This window comes from Uranotaenia lowii, chromosome 2 (genome assembly GCF_029784155.1).
Source record: "Uranotaenia lowii strain MFRU-FL chromosome 2, ASM2978415v1, whole genome shotgun sequence".
Classification (NCBI taxonomy): domain Eukaryota; kingdom Metazoa; phylum Arthropoda; class Insecta; order Diptera; family Culicidae; genus Uranotaenia; species Uranotaenia lowii.
In genome coordinates, this window is record NC_073692.1 from 29,067,343 (window position 1) to 29,088,785 (window position 21,443).

Sequence of the window (21,443 nt, forward strand, 5' to 3'; positions counted from 1 at the left end):
AATAACAAAAATAACAAAAATGACAAAAATGACAAAAATGACAAAAATGACAAAAATGACAAAAATTACAAAAATAACAAAAAATACAAAAAATACAAAAATTACAAAAAATACAAAAATTACAAAAATTACAAAAATTACAAAAATTACAAAAATTACAAAAATTACAAAAATTACAAAAATTACAAAAATTACAAAAATTACAAAAATTACAAAAAATACAAAAATTACAAAAAATACAAAATTTACAAAAATTACAAAAATTACAAAAATTACAAAAATTACAAAAATTACAAAAATTACAAAAATTACAAAAATTACAAAAATTACAAAAATTACAAAAATTACAAAAATTACAAAAATTACAAAAATTACAAAAATTACAAAAATTACAAAAATTACAAAAATTACAAAAATTACAAAAATTACAAAAATTACAAAAATTACAAAAATTACAAAAATTACAAAAATTACAAAAATTACAAAAATTACAAAAATTACAAAAATTACAAAAATTACAAAAATTACAAAAATTACAAAAATTACAAAAATTACAAAAATTACAAAAATTACAAAAATTACAAAAATTACAAAAATTACAAAAATTACAAAAATTACAAAAATTACAAAAATTACAAAAATTACAAAAATTACAAAAATTACAAAAATTACAAAAATTACAAAAATTACAAAAATTACAAAAATTACAAAAATTACAAAAATTACAAAAATTACAAAAATTACAAAAATTACAAAAATTACAAAAATTACAAAAATTACAAAAATTACAAAAATTACAAAAATTACAAAAATTACAAAAATTACAAAAAATACAAAAATTACAAAAAATACAAAATTTACAAAAATTACAAAAATTACAAAAATTACAAAAATTACAAAAAATACAAAAATTACAAAAATTACAAAAATTACAAAAATTACAAAAATTACAAAAATTACAAAAATTACAAAAATTACAAAAATTACAAAAATTACAAAAATTACAAAAATTACAAAAATTACAAAAATTACAAAAATTACAAAAAATACAAAAATTACAAAAATTACAAAAATTACAAAAATTACAAAAATTACAAAAATTACAAAAATTACAAAAATTGTGGATGAAAATGGGATTATTTTACAAAAAAAAATCAAAACTTTTGAAATGTATAGATTTTGAATTTCGTTGCTTCCCATCACTGGTCATGAGGACGACCCTTTTCGTCGACCCCTGGCGAAACATTTGACATCTGAAATCGATTGGCCGTCCCCGAAAACTACCGTGTGGAAATTTTCATCCCAATCCGATGTCAACGATGACGACGATATTGCAAAAATATTGAAAGGTAAATATGGACGACCCTCTTTGCCGGCCTCTTACACTGAATTTAATACCTGAACTCCATTGCAAGTAATGGAAACTAGGTTTTTGATTTTTTATTTTTTTGCTGATTCTATTGAATATTATGAGTATCAAACATCTATCTCACGGCGTACAACTTTTTGATGTGTAAACAAAAATTAGATGCATGAGTTTTGAATGGTTTATTTAAAATTCTGAACTTGTTAAGTTACATTTTTTTATGTAGAGTTTCAATATGAAAAGATAATGGAAAAGCCATGCTGAACTTATAATAAAAAATAAATAACAGCTCGTAAACGTCATATCGTGTCGTTAAAGGAAATGTCTTTGGCCTAGAGTAATGTTGCTATATTGCCCGGTTTTATACAGGTTTGCCCGGATGTGTAATACAAAATTTGGGAACAGTCCGGCCCGGCCTTGTTGTCCGGATTTCTTTGAAAAATGCCCGCATTTTTCACTTTATTTGGCAAATCAAACAAAAAAAACAAAAAACGCCTCCAAAACGAAATTTTCTGAGCAAGTTTTATAAAAATGATCATGAAAGGTTTCTTGAATGCCTAAAATACGATAAAAAATCCGTCGATGAGTTTTGATGCCCGGATTTTGCATGTTCTTTTTTAAAATTGCCCGGTTTGTCCGACCCGGACCATGCTGAAAAAATTCTGGCAACCTTATCTAGAGTCATATATGTGGGAAATAATTATTTTATCAATTAAGCTAAATACTTAAAGTTTCCATAATTTTTAAACATAAATAAATATTATCGTGATTCATAAGAAACTGGAATTCATTATAAACGTTATTCTATGCATGAGTTGGTTAGAGCAACGTTGCTGAAATCACAGAAAATTCTGCAATTTCACAGAATTTTGAGCAAACTTTTATCACAGAATCTGTGTCAAAGAACACAGAAATAGAAAATATCACAGATTTCACAGATTTTCCGAAGTTTGAATGGATTTCCAAAACTATAATTTTTTGGACAAAATAAAATTTAGATTTCTTACTATCAATTAGAAAAGTATGATAAGATTTCTATTGTTAATTGATTTTACCCATTTTTTGGCAACCTTAGTTATGAACACTATTCATTTTTTTTTTTGCAAAATCTGTAATTTAAGGCATATGTTTGTACTATTGAATTTTCAAATTTTCAAAAGTTGTTCGGGGCAGTTGGAAATAAATTTGGACGGATATTTTGCGTACAACTTTGGAAAGCTACGTTTTTGTTATTTACGTAAAAACGTTAATTTATGAACTTGAAAATCTTTAAAGGTAGCATTGAATTAAAGTTTTCACAGTTACACAAAGAATAGCTGTTCAAGATGTTGACAGTACAAAATGTTTCCGCACTAGATCATATTTTAGTTCCACACAAGATCAGAATTCAATCCTCAGTAAAATAGCTCTAGAGTTATTGAAATTTACTTTAAAATATTCTACAAACCATCATTAGAAAGCAGAAACCGAGATCTATCCGCTGAACTAAAATAAAAGGTTAGATATGACTCATATCCATACCGTATGATCAACTGTTCCGAGTTGAGTCAAGATAATTTACCTAAGTTTTTCTTTTTTTTTTAAACATTTCATGTATAGATAGATGAAATTCTTCATATTATGTCATAAGTTCACACTTTATTCATCTCAGGGTGAAAAGAAAATATTGTAAAAACCTTTTAACCTTTTAGTTCTTAACAAGTTTTGAAAAGTTTTGTGTTCTACTTACTTACTTCTTTGTTCTTTTTTTCCAAGAGCAAGATAAGGCGCTTAAACCTTTGTCAATAATCAGAAATGATGGTTTACAGAAATCCGGAATAATGCGAAATGGTAAATATATTATGTTAAAATATTAACAAGTATTACTTTTAGTTATCACTCACTCTTATCATATCGTTTTATGATTTCTGTGTACAAAATAACTCATCTCCAGCCGCGAAAGGATGAGACATATTTCGACTAACAGACCCGACCGCTTTATGTTTTCTATTATTTCAAGGTTTTTATGTTAATATAATGGAAAATATGACAAATAATACAAAAACAAGAAGAATAATAACAATCTTTTATCATTCTCCGGAATCAGAAAAAAGGGGGTAAAATCTTCAAACAATCAAACTATCCAAATTAAAACTTTCACCTCAGACCATAGTTCAATTGCAACCATCGAACTAAGTCAAATAGGATTAGTCTAGGCAGATTACCGGATCACAAAGCGTAATAAAGAAGGTACCAGCAACAAACTCCCTCTCATTACCCAATACCATTTTGGTTGGGATAGTTTTTTTTTGTTATTTTTTCTTTGTTTTCCCCAGCTCATATTTTGGTCAAATCATATTTATGTTCACCAACTTTTCCTCCCATCCGCATCACTTTTCTCACACTCGAAATGGTGGCCATTTTTCTGTTTCATTTTTATTGCTGTCGGCCGTCATAATCTATCGTACTTTATGTAGCTTAGCAGAACGAAAGCCAACCATTCATAGCGTTTAGCTAAGCTTTTCGTTGGAGCGCTGAAACGTTGAAACGAGAAAAAAACGAATGGAAAATGGCACATCGAAAAAAAACTTAGTCGAATCACTTTCCGTTTTTTGATCGTTTTGAGCGTTGATTATTTTGGTGTTTTTTGAAGGGGGTTTTAACTTCGCACGAATTATTATTTCTTTCCGCGAAATCTTACTGGAGGAAATCGCACGAAACAAATGGTGCCCTCGTTTGGAGCTCTATTTTATCACCAAACTTCGGTTTTCTTTTGATTTAATTATTTACTTTTATTCGAGAGTTAGAAGCATTTCTTTCAAATTACATATTGGATTAATCAGTATTAATCAATCAATAAGAAGTTGAGCGTATTTGAAAAATTTAAGTAATCTCTCAAGAAGCAACTACGTAATGAAGAGGATTTTCCACCTGCACCGATTTGAATGAAGAAGCCAGCCGCTAAGCCGCCTTAGGGATTCGGTCAGCCGGACGCTTCATAAAAACCAACAATGAGTGAATTACTACCTAAATCTGCATCGATCAGCCAGCCAGTACTTGATGAGATGATCGCTTATGAGCATAAAATCTCAGCTCGCCGCGCGTCATCATCAGTTGCGCCACTTGCGCCTCGTACGCATACGCAAGGTAGCAGCAGTGAGAGAGCGATAATCAGCAGCATCCCCACGTTGTTGATGACGCGTCGCGCCAGCTTCCCGCCTGCCATCTTCCGAGATAGCCAAAAGCATAAATTTCAACCACCTTTTATGCAGATCCCGCTTGGCAAACATTAAAAAACCGAACAACAACAGCTTTCAGGAAGCTGCTCGCGACAAAACATTTTCTGTCTTGGACCGCGACGACCGAGATCATGATCATCAATATCGCTCACCCGCGGCAAAATTGCGCCGTTTTAATCAAGCGCAGCGCTCCAACAAACAGCAAGACGGAAAAAGGGGATCCTTCAGTGTGACCGATGGCCTCCCCGGGGAAGATCTTGACGCTTCAACATCACGGTGGAGAAGTGTGTAAGAAGGAAGCCGGTAAGGAAGAGAAATCCATTGCTGCGCACTAAGTGCGTAATACGCGGCCCATCGAATGGGTCCATTCTGCACTGAACAAAAAAAAACAAGATGCAGAGATTGAAGCTCGTGATATGTATTATTTGGAAATTGATATTTTCGCCCCCGAGCGATCATTATCGTTTTCATCCTTCGCCACGCACACACCGGTGTTCTGTGTTCGATTGAGGGGGGAGAGGCCATCAGAGTAAGGGGGGATGATCGGGTGGCACGGCTGTGGTCATGCAATCGAGATGTGTGAAGCGAACGGGATCGTTTCATCGATCAATTCTTCCCGGATCGGTCATGATCGTTCTCACCAGGTGGAACATACGATGTATGTTGATGGCGAGCGTGTTTGACTACCAGAATTAAGCGAACACGGATATTCTTGAATGGGCCTTTATGAATCCATCGATGAGTGTCTTTAAAAAACGTTTTCAGTTAATATGAATAACCGATTTTGAAACCCAAATGAAGTCCAAAGCTAATAAAAAAAAAGTTCTGGTGTATAATATTTTAAGACCACTACAAAGTCTTAAAAAATATGAATCAATTTATTAGACTTTTAGGTTTAAACCATAAATTGCTAAAACCATTTTTCAACTAATAAGCAACACATAAAGTCGATAGAAATATAAATTAAACTTGATTAACCTTGATTTAACTGATAAAACTGATTAAACTGATTAAACAGATTCAATTCAAAATTAACCAAAATAAAAGTATTGAATCATTGCATTCATTGGGTAAAATAATCAGTGCACAAAGAAAGAATACATAAAATATAACACCTTATTTGAAAAAAAAAAATATGAATACAAACTCAAAAATAATTTCAAATCAGACCAAAAACTAACACAGATTAAAAATTATTTATACAATCAAAACTATTTTATATTTTTCTTTATATTTATTTACATTTCATTTCTTAATTATAAGTTGCATTCGAAAAAAAATCATCACAAATTGAAATGTGAATTCTCGACAAGGAAATAAAATGAATATCCATTTTGAACTTGAACGAATTTATTCGAAAGAAAGGTTTGAGGTTTGAGTTTAATTTAATAAAATGACAGAGACCAAAGTCAGAGATTATATTTTTATACTCAAATTTATATAGTTACCAAAGGAAAAGGAAAAGAAGAGTCATTTTTTAAATTTCACAATATTGTAACACGGAGTTAGCTCAGTGGGTGGGGATTTGGGAAAGGTAAACAAATGGGAACTCAGGGTCGTTTTGATGTTTTATGCAACGCGACACTTTCTTTCCGCGGAACTCGCAGCAGGGTGATCCAATCAGAATCGAGTCTACCAGGGGCGTACACGGGTGATTACCTCTCATGCTTGCACCCAGGTCCAGTATATTTACATGTTACTCAAAACGCGGACAAAGAACATGTAATTTCAGTAAGTGAGGGAAGGAGGCTGCTTCAGCCTGAAGACGAGATCAAATGAACAAAAGGTGTAAATTAATCAAATACTCCTAAAAAAGTACTGCCTGATTTCGAGTTTTTACATTATGTTGGGGTGTTTATTTTTATAAAGGTAACATGATTTTAATTGTACAGGGAACTAATTGTGACGTCACATTCTTTCACATAGGCATACTTGCGGTTAATGTTCTTGATTGGCACGGGACTTATCTGGGGTAGCTACAGACCAGTCGATCGGCGGATGTTCAGACGAACTGGAACCACCTGGATGTTGTTGTTCCAAATGGCAATTCCGGATTCATATCAGGCGTCTTCCGGCGTCCCGGAAGCGCCCGATGCTTGCTGCTTGTGATTCCGGACCTGTACAGTCTGAGGAGCTTTGTACCACCGGATGGTTTTCGTCCGTAACCTCAAAAACGACAAGGTTATGTTGCGGGCCTAGTTCCACCGGATGGTTTGTGTCGATAACCTTGGACAAGGTTATGTTTCGGGTTTTCTGTCTGGATTTTTTGTTGTTTTTAGATGTTGCCGTGTGTGTTTAGCTGTACTATTAGCCGATAAAATAAGAAAAGGCCCTCTTGGACCTACCAAGGGTTAGATACTAGTCACATTCGAGCTTACATTGTCCACGTGATTTACAAATTTAGTTTGTCGATTGTTTGATTATTTACCTTTTCTTTGTTGCGTTTGTTGTTTAGTTCAGTTCACACTAATCATGTTCTTTTAACAATTCGTTATCTATAACAATAATTACATTTAAGTTTTAACATGTGCTTGTTCACGTTTTAATGTTTTTGTTTACTAACCGTACTAATTTACTTATAACGGCACCGTACTACTTTTTGGTGTTTGTAATACGTGTAACTTTTGTACTTTTATTTATTCTAGAATAAGTTTAGAAATAAATTAATTAATTTACACCACGAATTTGGACTTGAAATAAAATTTTCATTTACTACACACGACGCGCACATGTTTCCTCTAACGAGATCACAGACAGAAAGAACATGTTCTGCAGTGAGGATATTTGCGATACTTTACTTTCAATGGACCGACACACATACATACATATTCGGAAGCAAATTTACACGGTGCGTCGTTCTCTGGGTGCACACACTTCCCCGTGACGTCCCTGGTTGAACACGACGCCTATGGATCACTCAGAGAAAGAGAGTGCCTGTGCGGAATGACAGTTGGGTTGGGTGAAGTTAGCCGTTATTTTGGGTGACATTTGTTGTTTTTCCGTAAAGGACAGGAATGATTCGATTTTGTGGCGGAGGCACACAAAAATATATGTAACGGAAGGTTACAATATCAATCACGGCCGGACTGTTCCCAAATTTTGTATTACACATCCGGGCAAACCCGGATAAAACCGGGCAATCTAGCAACCTTACTCTAGGCCAAAGACATTTCCTTTAACGACACGATATGACGTTTACGAGCTGTTACTTATTTTTTATTGAAAGTTCAGCATGGCTTTTCCATCATCTTTTCATATTGAAACTCTACATAAAAAAGTGTAACTTAACAAGTTCTGAATTTTAAATAAACCATTCAAAACTCATGCATCTAATATTTGTTTACACATCAAAAAGTTGGCCACCGTGAGATAGATGTTTGATACTCATAATATTCAATAGAATCAGCAAAAAAAAAATCAAAAACCTAGTTTCCATTACTTAATTACTAATCTTTTTGAATATAAAAAAAAGTCATGTATGTCCTTAAAAATTTTATGCTGGTATGAAATAAACTTCAAGAAACCAATTTGAGCATCAGTTAATTTTTTTTTTCTAGTTTCGCTCGACTCCACTGTAATTGCTCAACCTTACATTCAAAATGATTTTGAAAAATTACACAAGGCCGTAATTTTAATATTTTTCCCAGGGGCAAATAATTTAAGACCTCATTATGATTAATTTGGGTTCCCTGAATCTAAATATGCGATAGTTTTTTTTTAACTATCAGCTTTCATTTTTTTAATGAGTCTTTAAACGAGTTAAAAATCATCTATCAAATTTCTGCAGTTTTTTACAAAACCTTAAAAGTTTAAAATAAAAATTTAAAACCAATTATCATTCTGCAATTACTTTCAACTTCTGCGAAAAAAACTACTAAAGATTTCTTTTTGTTTATTTGCCACATTCTGTGAAATTCGAGAATTTGTTTAAAAAGATTTTAACCCAATTGAATTTTAGATATTTTTTAAAGCTAACAATAAATAGTTTTGCAGGATATATAAAAAATGTTGAAAAAAATAAAATCTTTTTTATAAACTATCTTCAGTAATGTCACTATTACTTGTGATGATATGTTTTCAAATAAAAAAAACGGTAGAATTTAGCTGTTATAGATTATCATCAAAATATCATTCCACGATTGAACGAAGTATAAAAAAAATTGAATCATTTTTTTCATTTCACGTAGACTTGTAAGTTGTTATAAACATTATACCACCAGGTGATAGACAAAATCTGACAAAAAAAGTTTTTAAGATGGTGAGATATTTCTTTAGAATAAATTTTCTTCTAAAATGTTAAGAAACTTAATTTTTGAATTTTCGTATTTTGTTTTTAATTTTCAAATAATTTCATCGAATTTGATAAAATTATTTTAATAATTTTATCATTTTTTAAAGATTTTTAAAACATTTCTCTTTGTTTTTCGATCGTTAGTTTTTATATTTTATAAAAATAATCTTCTTGGAAGCTTAAAAATCATAATTTTTTAATATGAAAAACATAGTTTTATACATTTACAATATTCCAATAAATGACGACAAAATTTTCAAAGCTTGAAATTTTTAACTACATTAATTTGGCGCTCAAAAAAAAAAAACAAATGTTTCACTCTTTTTTTAATCGATCATAAATTTTTAAAATGCTTTTCAAGCAAATTTCTAGTACAGAATATGAATCATCATTTTGAATAATTTATTAATGGCTAGCCAAAAATCGCATTAATTTGAAACATTGATTCTGATTGATTTCGAATCCTATCAGTTAAAGAAGAAAATGGTTTAAGAAATAAAAATGGGGTTTTTGTTTTGATTTTTTGGTATTGTTATTTTTCTAGCTAAATTCAAAGTTTGAAATTCACCGTCCTCCACTCGGGTCTGTGAATCTGACTCGAAACATAAATGTATTGAAATTATCATTTTTTTTCCAAAATTTGACAGAAACACGTTCAAGTGCAGCCTGTGTAACTCGCACAAAGATGTGACTATGAACATTTTTTTTTCTACAAAATTTTCGTCGTTTATTAACTAGCGACCGAAAATATAAAACCAATCTGAATTTTGTGTGTTACTTGGGAGTAGTACTGGAAAAGTTTCAAAACAACTGTCCTCCAACTGCAACGTTGATGTAAAGTCGCGAATGCCATAAAGATGGTAAAACGACTATAACACTGAGTAACAAAAAAAGATTTTTTGATAATAGTCCAGGGTTTTCCAACTGAATTAGACTAATATTGACGCCCTGAGTCCGAAAATGACCATGGTTTTGTTCAATCAGGTCAGGATAATCCGATGCATGGTCAGACGGCTCCCTCCAAACCATCGGTATCCCGAACTTCAGTGAAGTTTTCGTGCCCTTCGTCCACCGCCGGAGGTATTCCACGCACGTATTGCACACCTTGTGCGGTGCCCAGGACATATATTTGTTAATAAGTTGATTTTATAATTACATAGATTGAACTCAAAACCCCTATTACTAGCATATTGAAGCGTATATAGCCATATGGCTGTATCTCAAAAAGTTGACCTGATACAGCAAAATCAATGTGATATTCTAACTCAGGACACAAAAATATCAGCTGAGAAACCCCAGACTATTTTTTGGCTGTCACCCAGTGTAATCGAAAGAATAACAACAACATTATTATTTTTACAGATTATTGTTTCAGTTTATTTTCGGGGTTCCGCCGGGGAGAATTTTTAATATCACCCGAATGCTTGTAACTTCAAATAGTTTTTAAAGGCATTTTACTTATAAAATGTTTATGTGCCGGGAGTATTTTTCCTTAAACAAGTCCAAAAGAAAAATCTTGCGCATACTTGCGTTCTCAAGCTTTTTTTAATTTTCAAATTTAAAATATTGAGCGTATTGTATCCTCAACTTTTCCTAAGAAAGCGAGCATATTGTGCAGTGTTATACGATCGTTTGGTAATGGGTTTATTTGTCTGTTAAAAAATGTTAGTTTTCATCATTTCTGATAGTTTTTCTGATAGACTATTTTCTATCTATGACCCAAAAATGTGGAAAATACTAAAATATGACAATTTGATTAAAAATAAGATGAAGAAAACCCGAAAACAAAAACGATATGTCATTCAAATGTTACCTAACTCCCAAGTGGTTATGAGAATGCATAATTATAACAAATTTCGTTCTTTTTCAAGTTCAAAAGGAGCATCAGTATTGGATTCGAAAAAAAACATCAGCCGCGATATTAGCCAAGAAATTGAATTTTGTAGCCTACTTGAAGGCGTTATACCTTTAAGGATATCAAAAAGTGTATTTTAAAAAGCGATATTTTTGATAAGGTTATCAAACATTTGATGTTTCGATTGTAATATTTCGTTTGAATATTGTTTTATTTCTGACTACCCTTTCGATATGGTGTGTTTTGTCAATTAAATTATGCGTTTTACCCCACGGCAAGGCCGTGCGAACGGGGGGCGGGGGGGGGGGGGGGTTTAGGGGTTTAATTCCCCCCCCCCCCCCCCCCCCCCTGAAGCTTTTTTCCAAGTCAAATTTTTACCGTCGTAACTAGGATCGGTCGATCTTGGATCGATCTCTGCAAGATCGATCTTTTGAACTCTAATTTCCGATTTTTTGGATCGATTCTTTAGCCTTGGAAAACTCGATCAAATCGGTTTATTTTCGATCCGATCTTCCGATCTCTTGAAGTTTCTTTTCTATTTATTCCGGAGATTTTGAGATCAAGTTTCGTGCAGAATTTTGATACCTGTACTCAGCTTTGAATTAAGCATCTACAGTATTTTATTCAGCTCAAGAATTAAGTTCTGATCAAAACTTTCAAATTTCTTTTAACTAAGACCACAATAAAAAGAAGGTCAAGAAAAATGAAGCATTAGTTTTACGTCTACATTTGAAATATCACATTCCTAAAATTAACATTCTTATATTGCCTCTAGGCTTAATAAAAAATATTACTTGAAAATTTGTTGCTTGAAAAATTGAACTAAAGCCTTCCAGATGATAGTTGAGCACGTTACCTTTGTATCATGACTAAGCTTTTTAGATTTTTTTTTTCTGAGCATTCCCGGGCAAAATCAGGGTATTTTTACCCAAAATCCTGGCAAAAACCGGGCATTGGTTTCAACGAAGCACATCAGCGAGATTCAAATTTATTTTAACAATATCAAAAAAGGCTCAATAAATATTGTTATTGGACCCAAAAATCATGAATTATGCCTCAAAACTTTTGCTTTTGACCTAGCTTTCTCTAATAATGAGGATAAATCCGGGAAAATCCAGGAAATTTTCCTCAATTTCCGAGCAACCGGACTGGGCTTGGCTTTTTCCATTTTTTCTTTGAAAATCTAGACAAGCCCGGATAAAACCAGGCAATCTGGAATGCTTAACCTGTGACTGAATTGATGGTAGTAGAAACAACAGCGTTAAAGAAAATCCTGTAGCTTTTTTGTTTAAAAAAAAAAGGTGAACTTCCTTAAAATGGTCTAATTGTTCTAATCAGTCAAGCTATAATATTTAGACTAATTCGAACATTGGTATTCGAATGTATGAGCTTTTCTGTCGTTTTTCTCTATTTACTTCAACATGAAGCAGTTCTCAAGCAGCACCTCTCAGAAAAAATAAATAGATCGATCTTTCAGAGATCGATCCTTTTGTTTCGATTTTTTAGGTGGATCGATCCTGAAACCATTCAGCTGAATCGATCTTGGGAATCGATCTTTTTCAGAAGATCGAACAATCCTAACTCGTAACTGAAAATTACTTGATCCTAAAAGTTGTTTAAAATAAGTGTTAATTAATAAAGTGGAATTTTGTCTCAAATTACCTAAAGCTTAAGACATTTTATTTTACGACACTATAAGACGTTCACGAATTGGAACTAATTTTTAATTGTAAGTTTCGAGTGGCAATTCAATTAACTTTTTGTATTGAAACTCTAAACTTTAAATACCAAAACCCTACCTCGTCTTTAGAATTTATTTTTATTAAGAAGTTTAATTAAACAAGAATAGACTTTGTAACGAACCATTTTAATTTCAAAATTAATTCATCGAATACTAATTTTATACCATTTATAAACCAACAGGCGTTTTCCCCTCAAGATTGACAACAGAATTTGCAAAACAATCTAAAATCTTACATTCTCTTCCTTTTTCTAAAAATTTTTATTTGATATAAATAGAATATTTCATTAAAGCTGTTATGCTGATATGAAATATTCTTCAAGAAATCCATTTCATTCTCAGTTTTATTTTGTGTTTTTTGTTCTTCTAAACGCAAAAGGGTTTGATAAATTTTTTAAGGTCACAAAATTTACATTTTTTTCAGTTGCAATGAATTTAAAACTTATTATTGACTAGTTTGAGTGCCCTGAATCTAAATTTGCAATTATTCGATCAGTTTTTATTATTGAAATAACTTTTTAAACAGGTAAAATTATTTAAGGAAGATCTGAACTTTTTTTTTAATAAACTTGAAAACAAAAACATTGCATTCTAAAGTAAAAGATTGAATCAATTAACAACATCCATCAAGACTGCAAGTATTTTGAGTTCTGTGAATAAAGTTATAGAAATCTATTTGTTTACTTTTCCTTATTTTTTTCCTTCCCCAATCCCTTCCTCCTCATCATCCTAAAACCTACTCTAACCTCCCTGTTTTTTCACGGATGTGGACTTTCGAGGTAGTTAATCGACACGATTCAGCTGGGCAAGATGTACATTTATTCAACGAACAAACGGGTTTCAAAAATACAGCGCGACGGTTCGGATTAGACATAGAAATTTTATTGCATAGCTAGGTACGGGACGACACAGGACAGAACACAAAAGACGCGTGTGATCTGCTGGCCGTTTATTGCAAGTCTGATCTTACTTTCTATTGTACTGGATGGGATGCTGTACGCTATGGGATGCTGTAATATGCGCCAGATTTGGCTAGCTTATTTTGAGAGGGAGAGATCTACTGGCAAATTGGTTTGATACGCGATGAATGAATTGCGTTTTCAATCAGGGTTTGCAATGACCGGGTTTTCGTGCGAACATACCGGCCGCCTTGAAATACTGCCCATTTCAAAAAATCTTTGTACAATGATTCCCTACTTTGTTGCATCCCATACGCAAAATTACTATGACTAACAATGCTTATCCTATCTTAACTAACGAGGAATTGGTAACGAAGACTACGATGACGAAGACTACGATAACCAAACTACGATGACGATACAGGTAACGGTGATTCACAGCCCAGGACCTCCAACGCAACGCCGACCCTGTGAGGGAGAACAAGTAAGTTCCTAAAAGGATGAAGGTAACGCAGAGTACTTAACGTTGGGTGGGGTTGGGGTGACAGGTCCGACCCGTCCGATCGCGACCGCGTCACCCCCCATGGCATTAGGGCTGGAATCCTGCTCAGACTGGCTGCGTCTGGTTGCGCTTCTGCAACTACTGGACTGGACTGGACGATCTTTACCAACGATGTACAAACGACAGGACACGGAAACACATATCGCTTGTAGTACGGATGGCGGTTGAACGGACGATGTGGTGACTAGACGACGTGACGACAGGAGAACGGAACAATTGGTTGACTAGATGGCTAGATGACTAGTTGAATGGATGACTGGATGTGGTCCACCGGACCGATTCGACCTAATAAGATGAGAGGGTGCTTTTTTATCTTTTTAATCACACATTACAAAAACTTCCCTGGAGCGGAGGCCTCCTGGCCTCCGCGAGCGCCCCAGGCGCTGATGACGATGACTGACTGCGATGCAAGACTACGACGATGGTGGAGGGTTGCTGTCAGCTCACGATGACCCCCAGGTAAAGTTGGCCAAACTCGCTGAAGATCTTGTTTGCTGACTACGTGCAGAGAACATGTACCATGGATTTGTCTCCGACGTACTTGAAATCCACCGGTGATGTAGCTCGAAACAATAGGTCGTCTCAATGGAAAAACAAGAACAGGGTCGAATGCGGTGGACAACTTAACTGATGATTTTTAAACTGCTTATTGTGATGGTGAAGCTAGGTGGATGATGGCTTGCTAATCGACTGGAAAGTTTGGCGTTCTTGGGGGGATGAATTCGGTTTCGTCGTCTACGGCGGAATGGACAACAAGTCTCTGGAACTGTTCGTTGCGAAAACGCTGATGAATTTCATCCAATCTTCTCAATCCCTCACGCATGGAATAAACAAGCAGCCGAGCTTCGGCACAGAATACCCAGTGGTTGTGGTGCTTGATTTTAATTTTAGCATTGGAATGTTCGCTAATCGGTGCGTGCACTAGCCGGCCGCCAACGCAAATTATGCCAACGACAAACACAGTGTATAAGATCAAGATCGGGAATGTCGGCTTCAGCAGTCGTCTTCTCTGGAGAACGTCGTATTCTATCGGGAAACTTCCTGGTTGACGATCGACTCGAAGGATGGCTGCAAACGGATTGTCTTTCCACACTAAGCTCAAGGTCTTCACAGCTGCAGTCGTAGAATCCACGGTCAAGGAAGCGCGCTCGTCTGTACCGTGATCCGGTAATGCAGACAGTACGTGGGCTGAATTTAAGTTGAATTTCTTCAACAAAAAACAATCTGCTGCTGCAAACTCAATCACCTCCGTTCCTAACTTCTCCGCACTGTCGACTGAATTCGCTGCAGTGAGTGAATCATCGACATACGTGTAGTTTTCAAAACTTTTTGCTGCCTCAGGATGCGATTCCTCTTCACTTTCTGCTAGCTTCTTTTCGCTGTTGGTTAACTGTTTTTCTACGCTGGAAGACCGTTTCACTGCTGCGTTACGCGACTCCCCCAGTTGCCGAATTACGTGGTCACATTTCGGCAAAAAGACACCTTCTCTATCGCAGTCACGGATGTGGGTTTCAACGGAAAACTCCTCGCTAGTCGACCTTACAACGGATTTTTTACTCGCTGCTACTGGACATGCCACGGTGGAAAACGAATAGCTTGCAGATTTCTCCGGAATGGTGCCTGCGATGATCCATCCAAGTACAGAGTTTTGCAGACTAGGGCCATCCTTCGTCACTCTAAATCTGCCTTCCAGAAGCAGATCGAAGAAGTATTCGGCGCCGATAATGATGTCGATCTCTCCTGGTTCCGAAAAGCTGGGATCGGCAAGTTGATCTTCTGTGGGTAAACTCCAACTCTCGAACTCTACTCGTTTTGCAGGGAGTGTGGCTGTCAGCTCAGGCAAAACAAAGAAATTCATAGCAGTGTTGAATGCTGAAATGTGCGGGGTGCGAGCACTAATGGAAGCTTCCACCAGTTTGCGTGACACAGCTCGTGATCCACCGATGCCTTGAACGGTAAGGTTTTCTGGAACGTGTCGCAGTTTAAGTTGTTGGCTGAAGCGAGTGGTCATGAAGCAAAACTGGGAGCACGAGTCGAGCAAGGCTCGAGCTAGTCGAGTATTTCCAAGAGAATCTTGGATGCGAACAATGGCTGTGGACAACAGGACTGGTTTCGTGAGGTTCGGTGTGTGGGAGGGAAGTGCTATGGTTTGCTGAGGGTCTGTGGTGAGAATGGGCTGTGTAACTGGATACGAGGTCGAGGGTTGAGTGTTGGGAGGGTGGCTTGGGGTTGGCTGGTTGGATATCGGTGGGGTGTGTGGTGATGACAAAGACTGACGACGAGGCTGAGACACTGAAGGTATAGGACGAGTTGATTGCTGCGAGACGGAGGATCCGGGGTGTAAAAGCGAGTGATGACGCATACCGCAATGGTGACAGGAACCTTTCACACAATCACGAGCTAGATGACCGAAGGACAAACAATTGTAGCACAATCTAGCTCGCTTCACTGAACCACTTCTTTCACCGACAGTTTGTTTCAGAAATTTGGTACACCGAAATGCAATATGAAAAACATCACCACAAAAAGGACACTTCACTTGGGATGGAACTGCAGGGTTGCTAACGCCAAATCTGGAACGATTCTCGCTGCTTTCTGGTCGTTCAGGTCTCCGATGAGCGATGGATTCCAACATCGAACAATGATTGCGCAGGAAATACATCAGGTCGTCGTACAGCGGAACCTCTTTGGAACTGTGGTGGGTTTCCCACTGGCGCAGGGTGGATTGATCCAGGCGAGAACACAGCATGTGAACCAGGAGCGTGCTCCACTGGCCTGGGTTCTCGCCTACTTTTTGCAGCATTTGGAGGTTCCGCTCAAATTCGCTGAGCAACTTGTTGAGTGAATCGTAACTCTCCTTCCTCATCAGCTCGATGGAAAACAGGGAGTCCAGGTAGGATTTCACCAGCAGCTTCCGGTTTTCGTATCGCTTTTCGAGGGTAGACCAAGCGATATCGTAGTTTGCGGCGGTGATGTCCACTGAAGCAATCGCTTGTAGAGCTTCACCCGTCACGGCCGAACGAAGGTAGCAAAACTTGTCGGTATTGCTAAGTTGATTGCTGGAGTGGATCAGGCTTTTAAACGAGTCTCGAAAAGTTACCCATTCTTTGGTCTTCCCACTAAAGAACGGCAGGTTAATTTCCGGCAACTTCACCCTTGCCAGAGTTGATGGAGGACCAGACAATTCGGCTGCACTTGGAGCTGGAGCTGCGTTGGTTGATGCTCGTATCGCTGACAACTGGCGCCGGAGTTCACTTTTCACCACACAGTAGTCCTCCTCGAACTCCACCAGTATGCCCACATTCTCGTCTTCCCTTGCTTGATCCAATGCCGCTTGATCACCAAATTCGTCCGCTGTGCTGCTCAGGTGGTCAGTTTGCAATTCAATTTCCGTTCTCACTTTTTTGAATTCTTGAAACGTGTTTTCAAGGAGTTCTAAACGTACACTGATAAGTTCTTGGTTGTCACTTCCACTGGACGCAAACTGACGCACCGAGTCCAAAGTTTTTCGCAGGTTTCGCTCCTGCTTAATAAGCTCACGTAATACACTAGGCATTGTCACAAGCAAGGGTTCACTGGTTCGCACAATATCTGGATCTGAACTGAACTGAACTGGATCACTGAATTCACCTCAACACCCGACGGATCGACTCTACGTCTCGCGCGGTTAGTTGACAGCAACAATTGAAGTATGTTATGTGAGCTGATGCGCCACAAAATCAACTCAAAGTGTCTCAGCCTAGCTGTTATCACAAAATCAGCTAAATCCAACTGAACCGGATGCAAATCCAACCAGCGATAAACTTTAAGTTTTCTTCTCGACCAACACTCAAGCGAGAAGTCCAAAAAACTTTACACAAGCCTACTGTGTGGGATCCGAATTCTCGATCACCACAGCCCTTAATAAAGCAAAATAGTACTTCCCTGAAATTCCTGTTGGCCACGAAGATCCTCGTCCAGAATCGAACACCAGCAACGGGTTCCCAAAGCGCAAGACGGGTGATCAAATGACCGAACTCCGTTCAGTTGGCAGCCACGGAATTACCAGCAGCAAACAGCAACAGGAACAGAAAACTGCTATGCGGTTTTTTAGCCAATGTTGGCTCACTTTTTCAGCACTTTAATTGCACTATGTGCTACCACTTTTCCAAAATATGTGCCACAAAACGATCACCAAACAGTCAGTGTTCGATTCACTAATCAATCCACGTAGTGTTTACGGAACATTTATCCCCCACACAATGCAATTGCACAAGCACGGAATAATCATCCGCCAATTCACGACGGGAAATCGTTTACTTTTTAATTTCCCCCAAAGTGGCACTGATATTAATTCAGCGAGAATTACTCGCCAATCAGCCACGGGAAACGGATAGAATTTTATTTCCCCCCAAGCACGGGAAACAAATCACTTTTTTCTTCTCAAAGTGGCAAACTTGCCAATCAGCCACGACAAAGCGGTTAAAAATCTACTTCCCCCAAGAGGCGAACGGCACACGCTATTTTTTAGCGGCAATTTTAACCCGCCAACCAGTCACAGGACAAAGCAAAATTCTTCTTGCTCCTGTCGACCGACGCACTGAACCGAAAACGACTCCTTTGGTGCACACTTAGCACGTACAAAAGGTCAACGACCGAACGACACACGCTTGCCCAGCACCTTGTCTCAACACACGGTATTCACCCAGATCACTTGTTCCGCGGTGGCTTGTAAAAGTCCCGACATTCGGCTATCGAAGGACCAATGTTTTTTCACGGATGTGGACTTTCGAGGTAGTTAATCGACACGATTCAGCTGGGCAAGATGTACATTTATTCAACGAACAAACGGGTTTCAAAAATACAGCGCGACGGTTCGGATTAGACATAGAAATTTTATTGCATAGCTAGGTACGGGACGACACAGGACAGAACACAAAAGACGCGTGTGATCTGCTGGCCGTTTATTGCAAGTCTGATCTTACTTTCTATTGTACTGGATGGGATGCTGTACGCTATGGGATGCTGTAATATGCGCCAGATTTGGCTAGCTTATTTTGAGAGGGAGAGATCTACTGGCAAATTGGTTTGATACGCGATGAATGAATTGCGTTTTCAATCAGGGTTTGCAATGACCGGGTTTTCGTGCGAACACTCCCCTTAATACTAAAATTAAATTTGACCCACGGTACAATAATACTTGTAAAAAGTTAAATGCCTTAATAAATTTTAGTATTTAAAAAATACCTTAAAACTTTAAAAAATTTTCTTTTTTATCTTGATATTTTGATTTTCAAATGAATTTACCTAATTTTATAGTACAGCTTAGTAATCAATTTTGAATAAATTTAGCTGTTCAAATTTTTAGAAATATTTTTCTAGGTACATATTTTAATTCTGAATTTTTGATTTCTAAGACATAAACCTTTACATTTGGGCAGATAAAAAATTCACACTTAGATCACGATTGATTTTATTTAATTCAAAACAGTACAGCGGAATTTTTCATTCATACCTCCAGTTGAAATTATAAAAAGAAATGTAAATTAAGATGAATAATAAATAACAATAATTATCACTTCCTAAAAATGAATCAAGGTTGATTTGTTTCCTGATCTGACATTTACTTCAGAATTTATATTGATTTTATAAATTTGTGCTCTGGAAATATTTTTTTTCAATTTTGAAAACTGAACTGCTTCGAAATTATTTTGAAACAAATTTCTGGTTCAGAATAAAGAACATCATTTTCAAAAACGTATCAATAACTTACCGAAAATATCATTGATTTGAAACAAACATGGAGATCTGTTTTGATAATTTTGATTTTATTATCAGTAAAATTTAATATTTTTAGAGTTTGTAAGATAATGATGAGTAGGAAAATGAAGCAAGAAATTTATTTTGTATCAAGGGTGAATTTTTTATACTGTTATGCAGAATTTCGAAACCCCCCCCATGGACGGGTCCTTCGCACGGGCATGCCCCACGGTGTGTTTTCTCGCCATTTGATTTTTTCACAAATATATCTTGAAAATCGATTTTTCATATATTTTTTCTTTTTAAGTAAATCAGCACCTAAAAGACGTTTACGACGTAAATAGCTTTAATGCTAAGCTGGTGCGTTCTGTACTGTTTTCCCCTACTTATTTTGGCAACTCGTGTTGGTTTTGAGTTTCAGTTGTATTCTCTGTATCAGCCAATGGAAGATGTGTGTAGGGCACCTCGATAATAATTGAAATTAAATCCATTCGTTCTTTTTTTCCGTACTTATTTTTGATTAAAAGGTTTCTGATTCTTTTTATTTAAACCTGAAAATTACTTAAAATGATTTAACTAATTCTTATTTCTTGTTCTCTTTTTCACAGATTCCTAAAACACTTACAAAAACAACCGCCAAAACGATACCCTCCAGGAGCTCAGCACCGCCATGGAATCGTCCTGGCCATCAAACGCCGAACGACTCACCCGCCTCCAATCAGCGTCAGCAACAAAAACGGCCGATCGCCGGTGATGAAAGTCGCCGCAGCGCCATTTCAGCTGCCGTCGTCATCGTCTGCCCTAGTCAATCAGCAGTGAAGATGACCAACAACACCACCAACACAACCACCACCACCAGCAGCAACAGCAAATCGCCACCTTGCCGAGTGAGTTGTTTGCGATTTCAGCACCGCAAAATGTCACTCCTGTGGCTGCTGCTGATGATATGTGCCTTTGCGGGGGACAGTGGGGGTGGGCGGGGCGTCTCGGGGGAACACGTGCGGGAACTGGAAGTGTCCGAGGGTGTTCCGATTGGGCACCAGATCGGGTTTATCGGGGAGTTTCTGCACGGGGTGGACAGTGGACCGCCATATTTGATAGTGCCGGTTCCGGGAAGTGCCGTCGATACGGATCTAGCGATTGACCATACGACCGGGGAGATCCGGACCAAAGTGTTGTTGGACCGGGAGAAGAGGGCACTGTACTCGTTGGTGGCAATCCCGTTGAGTGGGGAGAATGTGAGGGTAGTGATTCGGGTGCTGGATGAGAATGATAACGCGCCCAGTTTCCCGACGGCACTGATGAACATCGAGTTCCCGGAGAATACGCCGAGAGACGTGAAGAGAACGTTGAATCCGGCTCGAGATCTGGATCTGAGCCGGTACAATACCCAGCGATATAACATTGTGTCGGGGAATGTGAACAACGCATTTCGGTTATCGTCCCATCGGGAGCGGGACGGAGTGTTGTACCTGGATCTGCAGATTAACGGATTCCTGGATCGGGAAACCACACCAGCTTATAGTCTCGTTGTAGAGGCACTGGATGGAGGAAATCCGCCGCTTCGGGGTCTGATGACGGTTAACATTACGATTCAGGATGTGAACGATAACCAGCCGATTTTCAATCAGAGTCGGTACTTTGCAACGGTGCCGGAGAATGCCACAATTGGGACGACGGTGCTTCAGGTCTATGCAACCGATCAGGATGCCGGCGATAATGGGCTGGTGGAGTACGCGATCAATCGGCGGCAAAGTGACAAGGATCAAATG

At 37.1% G+C, this 21,443-nt stretch overlaps 1 protein-coding gene and 1 long non-coding RNA gene across 2 annotated transcripts; one reads left to right on the forward strand and one right to left on the reverse strand.

Moving 5' to 3' along the window:
• Nucleotides 1-6,410: 6,410 nt before the first annotated feature.
• Nucleotides 6,411-7,102, reverse strand: LOC129749729 (uncharacterized). Its single transcript, XR_008738152.1, has 2 exons — nucleotides 7,013-7,102; nucleotides 6,411-6,925 (listed from the first exon to the last, which is right to left on the reverse strand). It is a non-coding gene; the product is annotated as an uncharacterized LOC129749729 (long non-coding RNA).
• Nucleotides 7,103-19,892: 12,790 nt separating this feature from the next.
• On the forward strand, nucleotides 19,893-21,437 carry LOC129741179 (protein dachsous-like; the record flags this gene model as incomplete). Its single annotated transcript, XM_055732889.1, has 3 exons — nucleotides 19,893-19,902; nucleotides 19,979-20,031; nucleotides 20,280-21,437. Coding segments are annotated over exons 1-3 (1,221 nt in total), but the record flags the coding sequence as incomplete, so codon positions are not given.
• Between the last annotated feature and the right edge of the window lie 6 nt (nucleotides 21,438-21,443).